General features: G+C 43.1%; 1 protein-coding gene across 14 annotated transcripts in view; it reads left to right on the forward strand.

The window, feature by feature from the left end:
• Nucleotides 1-5,070: 5,070 nt before the first annotated feature.
• The window catches only part of DHTKD1 (dehydrogenase E1 and transketolase domain containing 1), a 44,292-nt gene continuing 31,614 nt past the window's right edge, over nucleotides 5,071-17,748 (forward strand). For 11 of the 14 annotated variants that reach the window (XR_015139906.1, XR_015139905.1, XR_015139910.1 and 8 more), the window contains exons 1-4: nucleotides 5,071-5,311; nucleotides 12,992-13,147; nucleotides 13,539-13,750; nucleotides 14,885-15,079. Coding sequence is in view for 6 of the 14 variants with exons in the window: in XM_086334922.1 (XP_086191048.1) it covers nucleotides 5,155-5,311; nucleotides 12,992-13,147; nucleotides 13,539-13,750; nucleotides 14,885-15,079 (720 nt within the window). In the remaining 8 variants the exon portion in view is untranslated. Of the gene's footprint in view, nucleotides 5,312-9,319; nucleotides 9,467-12,991; nucleotides 13,148-13,538; nucleotides 13,751-14,884; nucleotides 15,080-17,748 lie in introns of all 14 variants that reach the window. The other 3 variants (XR_015139909.1, XM_086334926.1, XM_086334928.1) reach the window with 1 other exon arrangement.

The following is a 17,748-nucleotide window of genomic DNA, read 5'->3' on the forward strand; positions in this document are numbered from 1 at the left end:
GGCAGTTTTGACCTTCATCTCACTTCAGCGTCATAAACAACTCCATCATCTCAATCGCTTTCTTTCTTTAATAATAACAATAATAATAGTGGTAGCTAATACTTATTGAGCATCTTCTTTGTTCTAATCACTGAACTTTGTGTGTTTTACATAAAAGTTTAAATATTTTACAGGTAACTATACAGACTAAGAGTTAAAGGAATCTGCCTAGGGCCTATATAGTGAAGGGGATCAGGGCATGCTACCCCAAATATTTCACTTTGGCATATTCATTATTTTAAGCTGAAGGCAATTGAGAAACTGGCTTCTCCCTTTCTACCTAAAAGTAAGCACAAATTTCCCTTTGTAAAAATGACATAGAGTTCCATTTGTAAAGATGATATAAGTTTCCTGACTCCCATACTAGTAAGAGGAGAATGATTCTTACCAGCAGAGATGAACTGAGTCTGCATAAGAAACTGCTAACCTTTCTCTACCACACCTTTCCTAGTCACTTTTCACAGTATACCACTCCTAGGAGCTCAGAACATTTTTCCTTTACCTAGTGTCTTCTTCAGAATATTGTCTATTACTCTTTGTTAAAACGGTATACGAGGCCCAAAGTCTAGTCACCCCTTTGGATTTTCATTCCTTTCTCTTAAGCCCCCTTGCATGAAAAATATTAACACCAATAAATATATGCTGGAATTTCCCCAGTGGTACAGTGGCTGAGACTCCATGCTTCCACTGCAGAGGGCATGGGTTCAATCCCTGGCTGGCGTACTAAAATTCCACATGCTGCTTGATCACACACACCGAAAAGGAAAGAAATATACGCCTTTTCTTATTTTCATCTGTCTTTTCTGAGTTTAATTCACAGTCGCCAGAAGCAGAACATGAATGGATAGAAGGTAAATTTTCTTCTCTCCTACAGTAATAAGTGGCAGGGCCTGGATTCAAATCCTGGTTTCTCTGACACAGATCTCATATCACTATACCCCATTCTTGGACTTACTACAGTCCTCCGCTCTACCAGCTGAGCTCTTGAAGGAAGCACTACCCATTCTTTATCTTTTGAAAACATATTAGTTCTGATAGAAAGGCATTATACAATTTTATACTGGAACCCAAGTCTAAGAGTACATTGCATTATTGTCTTCAATTTAAGGACTGGTGAGTAGAAACTGAAGATTGTATTTTAAAATGTATTACTTTATTACAAGTTTTGTTAAGGATAGAGGTTTTGGGGACTTCTCTGCTGGTCTAGTGGCCAAGACTCCAAACTCCCAATGCAGGGGCCCTGGTCAGGGAACTAGATCCCACATGCCACAACTAAGACATGGTGTAGTCAAATAAACTAAAAAAGAAAGAAAGAAAAAAAAGAATGGAGGTTTTCGAAGGACAGATCTCTAAAATGAATAATGTTTTTATAATATAACAAGTATCATAGCAATAAGGAAGAAACTGGATAGTATTAATGTCAAGGCTAAAAATACGGATGTAGGTCCTAATGTTGCTTATTAGTTGTATGTGCCTGGGATTTATCAGCCCTCAAACGTGCAAAATAAAGTTGCTGTTACCCACCTTCAAGGGTTTTCTGAGCTCTAGACCCATGAGTCCAATTATGTACCAGATGTCTACACCGAGCAGTCTCACAGACATTGAGTATCAGAAGGTCCAAAATGGAATTAATCCTGCCTCACAGCCCTCTACTTGTCCTGTGCACCTTTATCTGTTAATGGCATCACCAACCACACAGTGGCTCAAGTCAGAAGCCAAGAAGTCGTGTCTCCCCACCTCCCCACTTAGTTTTCATATCCAATCACTGCATCCTATGTTCTTCTTTCATTAACTCATACTCAAAATTTTTTACTCAGCACCTACTGGTGAATTACTGGATGTTTGATCTCATGTGGCTTGTGGGATCTTTGTTCCCCGACCAGGGATTGAACCCACACCCTAGAACCAAGTCCTAACCTTAGCACTGAGTCCTCACCACTGGACCACCAGGGAACTCCCCATATCAGCAGTTTAGATGGGACCTATGGGTCACCAGTAAATTAGGTACTGGGGACAGAGCAATGCAGTAGACAGACATAATCACACACTCTTGTCATTTACAATTTAGTGGGAGAACCACCCACAAAGGAGGATCATTATATTTATATTTAGCTTACATTAATTTAATCAGATATGTAATTATGCATAGGAAGGTAGAGGCAGAATCATTGTAATGCTCTAAGTGGGTAAAAATTTAGATTCCCACAATTATGATATATCTGGTACTCAAGAAATATTTTTCAAAATTGTATAATAAAATAAGCAAATTTAAGGAGTACTAGGAGGGCATACAGTAGTAAGAACTAATTTACTCAAGACGGCCAAGAACACTTTTTTTTTTCCCCCAGAAAGTAACTCCTGGGCCAGTGGAGAAGGAGGATAGAAATCTTCCAGGTGTATGTGTTATTGGGGATGGGATGGGGTCAGGAGGAAGAGCCTTCCTGGCAGAGGGAATACGTTGTGTGAAAACCATGAAGTAGGAAAAGTACGGATGTTTGAGGAACCAAAAATAGTATTGCTGGTGCACAGTGAGAACCACAGAAAGTGTGGTTCTAATTAAGGGTGAAAGAAGAGGCAGGCAAACCACAGCAGACGAGAGTTTGCAAACACAAGCAGCTATAGGGTCCAGACAAGCAGACCACATAAAGGTAAGAGAGGTGGGGACTGAAAACTGGTACCCACACACCCCATCTAGAGAGACCAGCAACCACTCAGCTCATGCTGATCACCATCATGGAGGACAATGAGTGCAGTGTGGTCAGATCTCTAAGAAAAACCACAGATCCAAACTTTAATATGCAGTCTTCCACATTTTCAATAAAAGCATCCAATTTTAAAAATTAAGACTTTCTGATGGCAAACAAAGTATATATTAGCAGTTTATTTTTTTATTTTTGGCCATCCCACGTGGCTTGTAGGATCTTCATCCCTCAACAGGGATTGAACCCACACATAGCACAGAGTTCGAACCTTAGCACTGAGTCCTAACCACTGGACTGCCAGGGAACTCCCCATATAAGCAGTTTAGATGGGACCTGTGGGTCACCAGTTTGCAAAATGATCATATTTTAACATCATAGCACTTCACAGACAACAACATATCACAACAGCATATCATGGACTCACAAAATGATGCACAAAAATAAAAATATCTGGTAGGCAGTATTATATTTGTGTGGATCCTGGGTTCAGAAGACAGGTTATACTGGTGATTTGTATTCCGTGTCATTCCTTTTTTATTGCTAATTAAAGTCATGAATGTGAATGAAATTTTAAAGGAAAAAGGGTTTGTGTGTGAACGCCTGGCACTTTGAAGTTTCTGGCTGGTTGTCCTTATGGCAACTCAAAAAACCTAAATATCTGTTCTCTCAGTTTCTTGACCTCACCTCTGAAAACACTCTCCCCACTCCACTTTAGCCAACAAGCTTCCTGGTCAGTATCAACATTTGCATCACCGCTACAATGACCACTTTAAACATTTTGTTTCCTGTCTGCAACCTTCTGTTCCAGCTGAGATTCTCAACCAACTCTGGATTTACCTAGTCTTCAACCTCATTGGAACTGCCAACCCACTGGCCCTTTTCTGTTACCATCTGCCCATTCTTATATTTGATAGCATTTTTTAAATGTTAGGTTAAAGCCCATGTTTTGTTATTTCAATCGTCCTCTAACCAATATCTTAAACGTCTTTGCATCTTGGCCTTTCTGTCCCATCTGCCTGCAAAACTTCAGCCCTGAATGAACCAGTTATCACCCTTCTGACCTTCTCAGTACCAAGGCAGGAGAAAATCACAAAGCAGCAGAAAGTGCTTTCTCTCTATATTCATGGCCACTGACCTTAACGGGGTGAACTTCAAAACTTTAAAGACAATATTCTATCTTTACTACTCTCCTCAATAACAATTTCATACTATCTTCACCTTTTCACTCCCATTTCTTAATACACACCCAATTTGCCACCCCCTCAGAATCGCTTGCAATGCCTTGCAACCTCCCCCCGGCTTCTGGGCTCATGCTTTCCCACCCTCCTTGGTGGGCTCCTCTCCTTACACATTTGCCTAACTCGTCAGTCTTCAAGATTCTGTTCTAGTGTGCCTTCCACTTGGAGGTTTCCCTGACACACCTGTCTATGCTTGCAGGGCACCTGCACACACTTGGATTACCGTGTGTCTCATATTGTGTATTGACTTCAGTCTGCAACTGGACTGGGACCTGATTAGGGGCAGACACTGTATTTTATTAATCTCTGTAACCCAGCAGAGGGCTCTGTGTGTACAGTGGAAAGATATCTTAGGCTTACACGTGTAACGTTCTTGGGAGTATGGGGGTGCAGCTGCTCAGGTGACTGGAAGAATGGATGACCAACTGGGAAACATTCAGACCTCCCAATATTGGTAAAATTAAAGGTGAGTCGTGGAGTAAAATAGTTTGGGAAACTGTGTCAGAGATAGACCAACCAAGAATCTCAATTATCTAAAATCTTCCAAATCCAGTTTTTTCTTCACTCCTATCGCTTTCGTACAGGCTCCTTCTCCCCTGTTTGAACCTGTCCTCCTCAATATTTTTTACAAAAATACAAACAGAGATGGGATACTGATTTTCCGGCTCCTTCCTATGAACCTGAGTCCCAGCCACCTTCCATGCAGTCTGTCGCTAATTTTTCCTTTCTGTGGGAGCCTGCATGGTGCGTGTGAGTCTATGCTCTGGAGCTTCCAGGAGAGGGGTGGTGGGTGATCACTCCCGGAGGGAGACTGCAGCATACACAGATATATCCAGCATACACAGCTTTGTTACAGAAAGCCGGTACACTCCCCTCAGCACTCCTCCTTTTCCCAAATGCAGGACTTTCCTCAGCAGCCTCTAGGCCCTCGCGAGTGTTGCTGGATCCCAGCCGCGCGTCTTGGCTTTGCGGGCCCCTGATCTGGATTGGCTTCAAGGGCTGGGCCCTGGCCAATCAGGAGTGGGAATGTTGTCTAGGGGGCGGGTTTTTCCCCTCGCCTCCCTTCTAAGGCCTCTCACCTCCCGGGCGGTGGGTCCGCGCCGGAGCGACCTCCCTGCGGCCGCGGCCCCTGGACATCCGGCTCAGATCTCTGGGCCCCGGGGCCCTGGTGGGACATGGCCTGGGCCGCTGTGGCAGCAGCAAGACTGGGCCTCGGCCGGGCCTCTCCGCTCTTCCTCCGGCGCGGCTACCAGACAGAGAGGGGTGTCTATGGCTACCGGCCGAGGAAGCCCGAGAGCCGGGAGCCCGAGGGCGGCCTGGCGCGCCCCCCAGGTCAGGATGGGGCCTGGGCCGGTGGGCGTGGCGGCTGAGGAGGCAGGGGGTCTTATTTCTAGGCCCGGGGTGGGTGCTTTTGAGGGTTGGGACTTCTGGGGGCCTCAGTGTGCGAGCAGGCGGGTGGAGAGGAAGGGGAGGCCAGGGAGCAGAGAGGGATAGGCCTGCGTCTTGTCAGGGTCCGGGTCACAGAATGGTTCTGTGAACTCTTGTCTTTTCCATTCCTTGGTCGTAAAACGTGTGAGAACTTAGCTGTTTGCGGAGGCGGGGCTACAGGAAAAGTTCTAAGTTAGCCCAGCTCCTGGAGTTCACCCAAGGATACACGTTTTCCAGGGCTGTCTCCTAAGCCGATGTGAGGGGAATCTTTGGGGATCGCGATGGTGACTAGGGTGAAGAGGGCGTTAGTGTTCTCGGACCTCAGCATGGTATTTATTATCCATTCGTCTCTTCTGTTTAGCCTCTTTAGGAGCTTAAAACTTTTTGCTGAATTCAGAACTATGCTACTCGGGTTTTAATGGATTAGGAGACGGGAATATCAGTTTTTGGAGGATCAGTTGCATTCTCATGTACAAGAGACCAATTTTGAGTATTTGGTTTATGCTCCAAAATTATTGTATGTTTATTCATCCTCACAGAATAGAAGATGAACCCAGATTGGTCGTTAGAGGAAGGTCACTTGGCATTTTTAATTTTTATTTGTTGTTATTTGCTGTGCCATGTGGCTTATGAGATCTTAATTCCCTGACCAAAGATTGAACCCTGGCCCTGGACAGTGAGAGTCTGAAGTCCTAACCACTGGACCACCAGGGAGGTCCCATTTTATATCTTTGGTCCAGTTATTGGATTAACAATTAGGATCCCTTCATCATCTAAACACCTGACCTTTGAGTAGTAGATCACATACTGAAATCTCAATATTGTGTTCTTGATCTCAGGAAACATTCAGAATAAAACTTGATTTCTCTTTTTTGAGTGCAACAGGTTTCTTTAGGAACAGCATTTTGGTCAGCTAGATGACTAATCCCTTGAGAGTAAGACTATATCTTATTTCACTTGACAAATGGAGTGTCTAATTTTGCCTGTCAGTTTCCCTCAAACTGAAGTGTGCATTCAGATCACTCTGAATGATGTTTAAAAGGCTAGTTCCCAAGCTGCCCTCCCTTGCCTCACCCTCATCCCAGTTCTCATTCAGTGGCCTGAGATGAGGTCCAGGAATTTGTATTTTATGTCACACTAAGTGATTTTCTTTTTTTCTTTTTTTCTTTTTTTTTTAGTTTTACCAGTTTGTTGCTACCAAACTGTCACCCTCCACCCTCATGCACACAAGCTCAGTCATGTAACCCCATGGACTGCAGCCCACCAGGCTCCTCTGTCCCTGGACTTTTCCAGGCAAGAATACTGGAGTGGGTTGCCATTTCCTTCTCCAACACTAAGTGATTTTCTAGCAGGAGGTCTGTGGCCACTATGGCCAAACATTGTTATGGTCAATAAGGGATGTATATATAAGATATGTTTGTCCAATAGAGCTTGGTCACACGTCTGTACATCCTTGCAAGGGAGATTAGAAAGCATAGTCTTTCTTCAGGGCGGCCACCTTCCAGCTAAAAGTTATTTTGAAAGAGAAGAGGAAAATAGATGTTGGAAAATAACTAGTATCACCACACTCAACCCCTTTGGCCATTTAAATACTCTAAGGTTTTCTTCCCACACAGAGAATGTATTCACAAACCCTACTGAAAATGAACACAAGGCAGCTCCCACGTCCAAGGTACACAGAGAATGTATTCACAAACCCTACTGAAAATGAACACAAGGCAGCTCCCACGTCCAAGGTACACAGAGAATGTATTCACAAACCCTACTGAAAATGAACACAAGGCAGCTTGACGTCCAAGGTACACAGAGAAATGGGAGGAAGTGTAGTCAAGTTATGGTGCCTTCCTCCTCCTCCTCCTCCTCCATATGTTTATCTTGGCCAAGCAAGTATCAAGGCCAACATAGGATGAATACCTCATTTATTAAGGTTTTCACTGTAGTAAGGCTTCAAAGAGATCTTGAATTTGTTTCTAGTGACCTTTTTGGATGGCAGTGGTTTCAGGAGTTAAAATTTGACCCATGATATGTGTCCTTTGTAGTTGGGTATTAGTGAAAGAGCTCGTACTTTAACCTCTGTAAACCTCAGCTTCCAGGTAAGCTTGAGTTCTATTTATCAACAATCCTAAATTGAAATGGAGGTGGATTTCCATACACAAGGGCTTCCTTGGTGGCTCAAACAGTAAAGAATCTGCCTGCCAATGCAGGAGACCTGGGTTTGATCACTGGGTTGGGAAGATCCTCTGGAGAAGGGAATGGTTACCCACTCCAGTATTCTTGCCTGGAGAATTCCATGGACTGAGAAACCTGGTGGGCTTCAGGCCATGGGGTCACAAAGAGTCAGACACAATTGAGCGACTAACACTTTCACTTTTCACACTTTCCATACACATTTTAGAATTATTTGTTCTAGTTCTGTGAAAAATTGTTGGTATTTTGATAGGACTTGCACTGAATCTATAGATTGGCTTCGGAAGTATGGCCATTTTAACAATTCTTTAATTCTTCCAATCCAAGGACACTGTATATCTTTCCATCCATTTGTGTCATCTTCTATTTGCTTCATCAGTGTCTTATAGTTTAAAAAAAAATTAGGGGTAGGGTTAGGGTTTTCTGAGTACAGGTCTTTTACCTCCTTAGACAGGTTTATTCCTAGGAATTTTATTCTTTTTGATATTACAGTTAATGGGGTTGTTTCCTTAATTTCTATTGCTGATAGTTTATTGTTAGATTATAGAAATTCAACAGCTTAGGATTGGTGATTCATAGGTATAAAATTTCATTATGAAGGATTGGGGGAAATGGCGGAATTTAGAGATGATTCGGAGATGGGGCCTATAAGATTCCAAATAATGTTCAGTGGTTATTGATCTTAGCAATGAGTTTTAGTAGCTGAAGTGAAGTTGTAGGTGTGTTGAATATTAGAAATAATAGGAGCCTTGGGAGTTCCTTGGTGGTCCAGTGGTTAGGACTTGGTGCTTTCACTTGCTAAGGCCCAGCTTCAATCACTGGTGGAGGAACTAAGATCCCACAAACCGCGCAGTGCGTGGCCAAAAAAAAAAAAAAAAAGAGAGAGAGAAATAATAGGAGGCTTTACTGGAGGCTTTATAAGAAAAACAGGGGAAAATCTTACGACATTAGAGATTTTTTAAAAATGTTTAGACTTCCCTGGGCTTCCCTGGTGGCTCAGATGATCAAGAATCCCTCTGCAATGCAGGAGACCTGAGGTCGATCCCTGGGTTGGGAAGATCCCCTGGAGAAGGGAAAGGCTACCCACTCCAGTATTCTGGCCTGGAGATTCCATGGACTGTACAGTCCATGGGGTCGTATAGAGTTGGACATGGCTGAGCAACTTTCACTTTCATTGGTGGTTCAGTGGTGGCTAAGAATCCACCTTGCAATGCAGGGGATACTGGTTCGATCCCTGGTTTGGAAAGATCCACATGCCTTGGGGCAGCTAAGCTTGTGCACCACAACTGTTGAACCTATGTTCTAGAGCCTACGAGCTGCAACAAGAGAAGCCACCGCCCTGCAAAGTGGGCGCACCACTACTAGGGAGTAGCCACTGCTCGCAACAGCTAGAGAAAGCCCACAAGCAGCAGTGAAGACAGAGTGCAGCCAAGAAATAAATAATTTTTCAAATTGAGATGGTTTTTTAAATGTTTCGTGGACTTCTAGTTCTCCCCTCTCTTTTGTGGTAGGCTCGACTTCCTTTTCAATTTTTGTTGTGGTATAACAGGTGAAACGCTGGATTAAAATCAAAGTGAAAGTCACTTAGCCATGTCTGACTCTGCCACCCCATGGACTATACAGTCCATGGAATTCTCCAGACCAGAATACTGGAGTGGGTAGCCTTTCCCTTCTCCAGGGGATCTTCCCAATCCAGGGATTGATCCCAGGTCTCCCACATTGCAGGCAGATTCTTTCCCAGCTGAGCCACCAGGGAAGCCCAAGAATACTGGAGTGGGTAGCCTATTGATTCTCCAGCGGATCTTCCCGACCCAGGAATCGAATCAGGGTCTCCTTTGTTGCAGGTGGATTCTTTACCAACCGAGCTATCAGGTAAGTACACTAAAGTACAAATAGTTCAAATTCCAACTTCTTCATTATCTCTGTCACTTTCTGCAGATCACTTAACCTGTTTGGGCTTCAGCTGACTCTTCCGCAGATAAAATGCACTTGTTCATGTTTCAGCCTGGTGCTGAAAGTTGGTGCTCAGAAAGTAGGGCCGGAAAAATATACACTTGTCGAAATTTCAGCCTGGAAACTTGGAGCCTACAACCTGAAATATGCACTTGTCTATATTTCAGCCCAGAAATTTGGGGCACAGAGCCTGTGGCCCAGAATATGCATTTGTCCATATGCATTTGTAACATTTGCACAACTGTTAAGATACTTAGCTCCTGTGTCATCCATAATGTGTGTCCTGAAGACCACCCCACACTTAGAGAGTCTCCAGAAGGGACTCACATCACATAGTGTATGGCTGGACTCCTGGCTGAGGTTTAGTAGGTGTGATGAGGATGCACAGCTGGACTGTAATGGAAAAGGCACAGGAAGGGTCTGGGGGACCCGCTGTGCAGTCTTCCTTCTGCTCTTTTTCTTATGGTGGTCACACACTATGCCCTTCTCTTCAAGAAACACAGCAACAGATGTGCAGTGTTCCTGTGAGAACACTTTCCTGTTCTAACAGGGAAGCCTGTTAGAGACTCAGCACCCAGAGTTTTTATTGGAAGAGGTTCATGTAAGCACCCTCTGCATGTACCAAAATCCCAGGTTCCCAGAAGGACAGCAGGTGTTCAGCTTAAATCATCTTGTTCACACAAGCAGTCTAGGCACAGTTGTTGCTAAGTCGTGTCCAATTCTTTGCTACCCCATGGACTGCAGCACCCCAGGCTTCCCTGTGCTTCACCTTCTCATGGAGTTTGCTCAAATTCATGTCCATTGAATTGGTGATGCTATCTAATCATCTCATCCTCTGTTGCCCTCTTCTTCTTTTGCCTTCAATCTTTCCCAGCATCAGGATCCTTTCCATTGAGTCAGCTCTTTGCATCAGGTGGCTAAAGTATTGGAGCTTTACCGTCAGCATCTGTCCAGTGGAGAACTCAGTGCTTCCATTGCCACAGGCACAGATTCAGTCCCTAGTCAGAGAACTAAGATCACATAAGCTTTGTGGCATGGCCCCCCAAAATATAAATAAATAAAGAGCTCTATTGGACATGTTCACTATGAAAAACTTAGATAATATGCTAAGCAAGGAAAATTGGGAATTTTGACATAGAATCATCACTAACTTTTTGGTCTATTTCCTTTATACATATGAAATATATATGCAAATGAAGAGACATATATGAAGTATGTAGGTGCTAATATGCTAGATACATTTTGTCATGAAAACATATAGGTACAATACACATTTTAACACAGCTCAGGCTCATATGATATATAGTGTCTTTTAGTCTTTTTTTCTTCTAAACAAATTGGCACATCCAATAAGCATTCTCCTACAACATTATCTGATGATGATTTTTGGCCAGAGGGGATTAGTCATCAGCACTGTGGCATGTCCCTCAGATGACTGGGGTTTGTAGAGGGTTAGAGGACTAACAGGAGGGAAAGATCAGTGAGGAATGAGGCGTTGTTGACTCCACCCACCCTGCTGGAGGGGCGTGGGTGTGGGTGATGAGTAATTGCACCATTTACTGGTGTCCTCAGGGGAAAACAGATTCCTGTGAAGACTGGAGTATAAGGAACGTTTAGGGAAGAGGTGAAAAACATAGGGAGGTCTGTTAATCACAGAACGGATGGAATTCTAGACGTCACAGTGGAAGGATCTAGGAGGTAGAGAGGGAAGAGGTACGGGGTTGGGTCTGGAGGAAATGGCAACCCACTCCAGTATTCTTGCCTGGAAAATTCCATGGACAGAGGAGCTCAGCGGGCTACAGTCCATGGGGTCGAAAAGAGTCAGACACGACTGAGCACAGCAGCAGCAGCAGAAGAAACCAGAGTAGTGAAATAAAGAGTCTGAGGGAAAACAGATGGTGAGGATGGGTGGAGGATGTGCTCCGAAGTGGGAGGGGAAGAGGCCTCTCTCTCTTCAAGAATAGTAGGTGCTATGTATTCTTTGGGGTGAACAGCATCCTTTTGTGCCAACTCCCCTATCCGTGTTGTAGACTATCACTAAAAGCTTGGATTTTCAGTGAGAAACTGAAGCAGTGATCTCTTAACTAGATGTGGTTTGCTAAAGAGAATGTTTTCACAAGAGGGCTAGTAGGGGACTTCCCTGGTCATCCAGTGGTTAAGACTCTATGCTTCTAATGCAGGGGGCCCAGGTTTGATCCTTGATCAGGGACCTAAGATCCCACATGTGCTGCGGGTGTGGTCAAAACATAAAATACATATATATATATATATTTATTTCTATTTATTTTTACCTCTGCTGGGTCTTAGCTGCTTTGTGCAGGCTTTCTCTGGTTTCCGAGAGCAGAGGCTACTGTCTCCTTGGAGTGCTTGGACTTCTCACTGCGGTGGCTTTTCTAGTTGCAGGGCACAGGCTCTAGGCGAGAGGGCTTCAGTAGTTACAGCACTCAGGCTCAGTAGTTGTGGCGCAGGGGCTTAGTTGCTGCGAGGCATAAGGAATCTTCCTATACCAGGAATCAAACCCGCGTCCCCTGCATTGGCAGGCAGATTCTTATCCACTGTGCCACCAGGAAGTCCAATAATAATTAATTTTTTTTTAAAGAGGGCTAGTAAACTGTGGTGAGAATGGTGATAATAACCCTGTATATTTACCATTAACTTAATTCCACTAAGGATGTAATTTTATAGATGAAGTTGTGGTCTTGAAGGATTTTCTTCCAAATTTTAGAAGGGCTTACATGTGCAAAAGGGAAGAAAAGCAGCTTCTGGCTCAATATAAAATCATCTAAGATTTAAAAAAATTCATCTAAGATAGAATTAGATTCATTGAAATACAGTGATTTCCCCTTTAAGAAGAGGTTGGAGAATTACTCATTTAAGGCTACAAATAAGGTTTTTTTTTTTTTTATTATGTAGTAATAAGATCATTTCTAAGGTTTTTTTTCCTGGTCTATGATTTCATGAGTCTATAACATGTGTACCTGGAGGACGTAAGGAAGGAAATGTAACATTGATTTTGCAGTTTAAACTGTCTCTGTTTTTTTTTAATGTACAATATGAAAAACTCAAATAATAATTAAGAGGACTATAATTATCCATAATTAAAATTATAGTATTTTAACAGTTTTTGAGGTGTTTTCTTTTAAAATCTATCCATGTGCATAGTTATTTCCACAAATGTGCACCCATAATTCTGGTTCCTTCTGGTTATTTTTCAGTGACTTTTGCTCTCAGGAGATAAATTTAAGGAAATAAGTGTGCTTTCCTGGATTCTGCTAGTTTTTAATCCTGGAAACCACTGGCAGCTGTGGTGGGTAGGAACCGCATGTTAAAAATGTCCAAAGCCGCAAAGGCTTCTTTGAAAACTGATTTTGTGATTTGTGGGCATTTCCTAAACTGTATTGTTCTATTGTTGGTGTTGTTGTTGTTGTTTTTCTACTCAATCAGTGGACCATGGCCTTGCCAGGTTGGTGACGGTGTATTGTGAGCATGGGCATAAAGCTGCCAAAATCAACCCACTCTTCACTGGTCAAGCCCTGCAGGAAAATGTGCCTGAAATCCAAGCCCTGGTGCAGACTCTGCAGGGACCCTTTAATACCACAGGTAAAAGCCATCAGCTGTCGACTGTCCGTGTGCCAGTTAACTGCCAGTGAGGCGGGACTCCTTTCTCCGTTCTTGAAGAACTGCAGTCATGCCTGCTGGAGCTGAGGCTTCCATGGGTGTGAGGAGACAGCAAGGGGCACATTCGGACACTGTCTGGGAGAGTAGTGTTGAGGTTCTAGAATTGTCTTCTGACAGGGCCCATATCCTCTGTGTTCAAATCATATACACAAATGGCCATATTTTTAGTTTTGCCTTTAGAAAAATCTGGATAACCAGTGATGATGACCCAAGTTATTTAGAATTAAATGCTCTGAATTGAGATAAGGATCTTGGTATGTTTTATATTTGGTTGACTATTCTTTAAAGCGACCCTTTTGATTCCATTTTGTAGGATTATTGAACATGGGGAAGGAGGAGGCCTCTCTTGAGGAAGTCGTTGCCTATCTCAACCAGATCTACTGTGGGCAGATTTCTATCGAAACCTCTCAGCTTCAGAGCCGGGAGGAGAAGGACTGGTTTGCCAAGCGGTTTGAGGAACTGAAGAAGGAGGCATTTACCACAGAAGAGCGAAAACACCTGTCAAAATTAATGCTAGAATCTCAGGTATAAAGTAGCAGCTAATATCAAAGGAATTGTTCAGCTCTTTTTCTCCAAAGACATATAAATATTGAAGAGAGGGAGTTAAGACATGAATGGTTTGAATGTAGCCACAATTCCCCCATGGCCTCAACACAACAGACAGTGTAACACACACCACTTTATTCTGAGTAGAAAGAGGTAGCTCTCCAACCGCCAGAACTGTTGGTTCTCCTCAGAGTCGATACTTTCTATGTATTTTGTCTCTTCCCTTCGTGAAAGTGAAAGTGTAGTTGCTCAGTCATGTCTGACTCTTTGCGACCCCACAAACTGTAGCCTACCAGGCTCCTCTGTCCATGGGATTTTACAGGCAATAGTACTGGAGTGGATTCCCATTTCCTTCTCCAGGGGATCTTCCCAACTCAGGGCTCGAACCCAGGTCTCCTGCATTGTAGACAGACGCTTTACCATCTGAGCCTCTAGGGAAGTCTAAAGAGGCTCTTCCCTTCATAAAAGACTGCAAAGTCCTTAAGATCTGATTCTTCTTTTAATTACCCGAAGGGATTAAAAAAGGCAAAAGGAATACATGTATATGTATGGCTGAGTTCCTTCACTGTTCACCTGAAACTATCACCATATTGTTACTTGCCTATACCCCAACACAAAGTAAAAAGTTTAAAAAACATTTTAAACAGGTAAAAAATTTTAAAAGAGAAAGGAACTAGACATGAAAGAGGCTCTCAGTATAGATTAATAGGATTGAGTGTCCAGGACTGTGCACAGGACTTGAGCCTATCAATATGACAAGGCCCCTGCCCCCAGTAACATGGGTGGATGGCTAGTTTGCAGCCCAGATGAAATATTATAGAGCCCTGAACTAAAACTCAAGTCCTGGAAAAGGCCTGGCCTTCTGAGGGGATTCCTCCTGGGGTGAGCTCTTCTAGCGCGGGGGTGTTTCTTCAGTGTTCCCACTGCTGCCTGGTGTCCTCGGCAGGGATCTCTTGCCAGCCTCTGAGTGACTTCTGTTCATCTCTGGGGTCTGCACTGAATAGACCCTGTTGTAGCTGCTTGAAGCAGTGCGGGGGCTCCTTAAATGTGTTTGGCTTTGACCCAGGTAGTCGGCTCTCCTGTAACTAGCGTGTCTGATGTGGTGTTCCACAGGAGTTTGACCACTTTTTGGCCACCAAGTTTGCCACAGTGAAGCGATACGGAGGCGAAGGAGCAGAAAGCATGATGGGCTTTTTCTACGAGCTGCTGAAAATGGCGGCTTACAGCGGAGTAACGGATGTTATTATTGGGATGCCCCATAGAGGGAGGCTGAACTTGCTGACGGGCCTTCTGCAGTTCCCTCCAGAGGTAAAAGGCCTTCTGTTTTTCCCACCAGTGATGTGCAATTGACTGAAACGGAGTAAAGCCGATGGTGATAATCGCTTTTAGAAAACTGACTGAGCATATGAGCCATTGGTCCAGGAGACAGCTTCATTAATTGATGAAAACTGATGCTGTTGGACCTGGTGTGGGTTGATTTTCCTATATCTCTTTACAGGAATTCTTTCTTCACTCAGGAAAGTTAAAAGTTAGTTTGTTTCCCAAGGATGATGCAAACAGATAAATTCTGTTTTTTGAAGTATGCTTGCCCTATTTCATAAAAATCATTCAAACAAACACAAAGATCTGTGCAGTTTGATAAAATTTCATCTTCCAGAAAGTCATTTTTACCTTCTACTTAATTGCAGATTATAGTTGATAGATTGTATGAAACTAATAAAACATTGTTATCTCAAGAGATCCTCCAAAGTGAGTAGTTTTATTGGTTATTGGATCTTTTGTATTCTTGTTCAGTCCGACTCAGATGCTCTGTAAATCTTGAAGCACTTGAGGGTCAGGGCACAATATTCAATGACAGGGAACATCAGAGAGACCCAATGCCTGATAAGGTTATGTCAATTATACATGGGTAAACCTTACCGCTATTCTTGGCCAGGAGGTTAAAAACAATTATAAATGCTAGGTAGTTCCTCAGGGGTTCAGTGGTTAGGAGTTGCTGCTTTCACTGCCAGGCTTCGGTTCAATCCTGGATCAGAGAACTAAGATCCCACAAGCCACGTGTCACAGCAAAAAACAAACAAAAAATACCATATGACCCAGAAACTCCACTTCTGGGTATCAGATCAGATCAGATCAGTCGCTCAGTCGTGTCCGACTCTGCGACCCCATGAATCGCAGCACACCAGGCCTCCCTGTCCATCACCAACTCCCGGAGTTCACTCAGACTCACGTCCATCGAGTCAGCGATGCCATCCAGCCATCTCATCCTCTGTCGTCCCCTTCTCCTCCTGCCCCAATCCTTCCCAGCATCAGAGTCTTTTCCAATGAGTCAGCTCTTCGCAAGAGGTGGCCAAAGTACTGGGGTTTCAACTTTAGCATCATTCCTTCCCAAGAAATCCCAGGGCTGATCTCCTTCAGAATGGACTGGTTGGATCTCCTTGCAGTCCAACTCCTGGGTATATATTTGAAGAAAACAAAAGCACTAATTTGGAAAGATACACGAACCCCAATGTTCTTCAGTTCAGTTCAGTTCAGTCGCTCAGTCGTGTCCGACTCTTTGTGACCTCATGCATCGCAGCATGCCAGGCCTCCCTGTCCCTCACCAACTCCCGGAGTTCACTCAGACTCACGTCCATCGAGTCAGTGATGCCATCCAGCCATCTCATCCTCTGTCGTCCGCTTCTCCTCCTGCCCCCAATCCCTTCCAGCATCAGAGTATTTTCCAATGAGTCAACTCTTTGCATGAGGTGGCCAAAGTACTGGCAGTATTATTTATAATTGATAAGATACAGCAACAACCTAAGTGTCCATCAACAGATAAATAAAGATGTGGCATACACACATATAATGGAATATAACTCAGACATAAAAAATAATGTAAATTTGTCATTCAGAACAATAGGAATGGACTTGCAAGGTTTTATGCTTAGTGAAGTAAGCCACACAAAGCTAAATACTACATGTTATCACTTATATGTGAAATCCAAAACATAAAACAAACTAATAACTATAACAAAAAAGAAACAGACTCACAGATAGAACAACCTAGTGGTTACCAGTGGGGAGAGGGAAAATGGGAAGGGGTAATATAGGGATACGGGATTGAGAGATATAAATTACTTTGTAAAAAATAAATAAGCTAAAGGCTATATTGTAAAACACAGAGAATATGGCCAATATTTTATAGTAACTAAATGAAGTAAAATCTCTAAAAGTTTTGAATCACTATGTTGTATACGTGGAATTTATATAATATTGTAAATCAACTATACCTCAATCCAAAAAATTTTCTTAATTAAAAAAATACACATGATGTCATGTCTGGGGGCCAAGTTTTACCTTTTTTGTTTATACTTCAGTGTTTCTGATGCTAAGAGATCCTTAATCAGCTTTGAAAACTCACTGTAGAAAAGGTAGAATACAACAGAATAAAATGATTGACAGATGGAGGTGTGCTTTGACACCTGTAGAAATTCTTAAACCAGAAATTGTGTTCCTAAAATATCCCAGACAAAGCAGTTACTCAAAAACACAGAAATGATTATCAATGACTGTACTTGTGAACATTCATTGGGTCATAGAAAAAGCAAGAGAGTTCCAGAAAAACATTTACTTCTTCTGTATTGACTATACCAAAGCCTTTGACTGTGTGGATCACAATAAACTGTGGAAAATTCTTAAAGAGATAGGAATACCTGACCACCCGACCTGCCTCCTGAGAAATCTGTATGCAGGGCAGGAAGCAACAGTTAGAACCAGCCATGGAACAACAGACTGGTTCCAAATTGGGAAAGGAGTATGTCAAGGCTGTATATTGTCACCCTGCTTATTTAACTTATATGCAGAGTACATCATGTGAAACGCTGGACTGGAGGAAGCACAAGCTGGAATCAAGAATTCCAGGAGACTTATCAACCTCAGATATGCAGATGACACCACCCTCATGGCAGAAATCGAAGAATTAAAGAGTCTTTTGA

This window comes from Bos grunniens, chromosome 13 (assembly GCF_055505025.1).
Source record: "Bos grunniens cultivar Pamir isolate PY7600 chromosome 13, Bosgru_T2T1.0, whole genome shotgun sequence".
Lineage (NCBI taxonomy): Eukaryota > Metazoa > Chordata > Mammalia > Artiodactyla > Bovidae > Bos > Bos grunniens.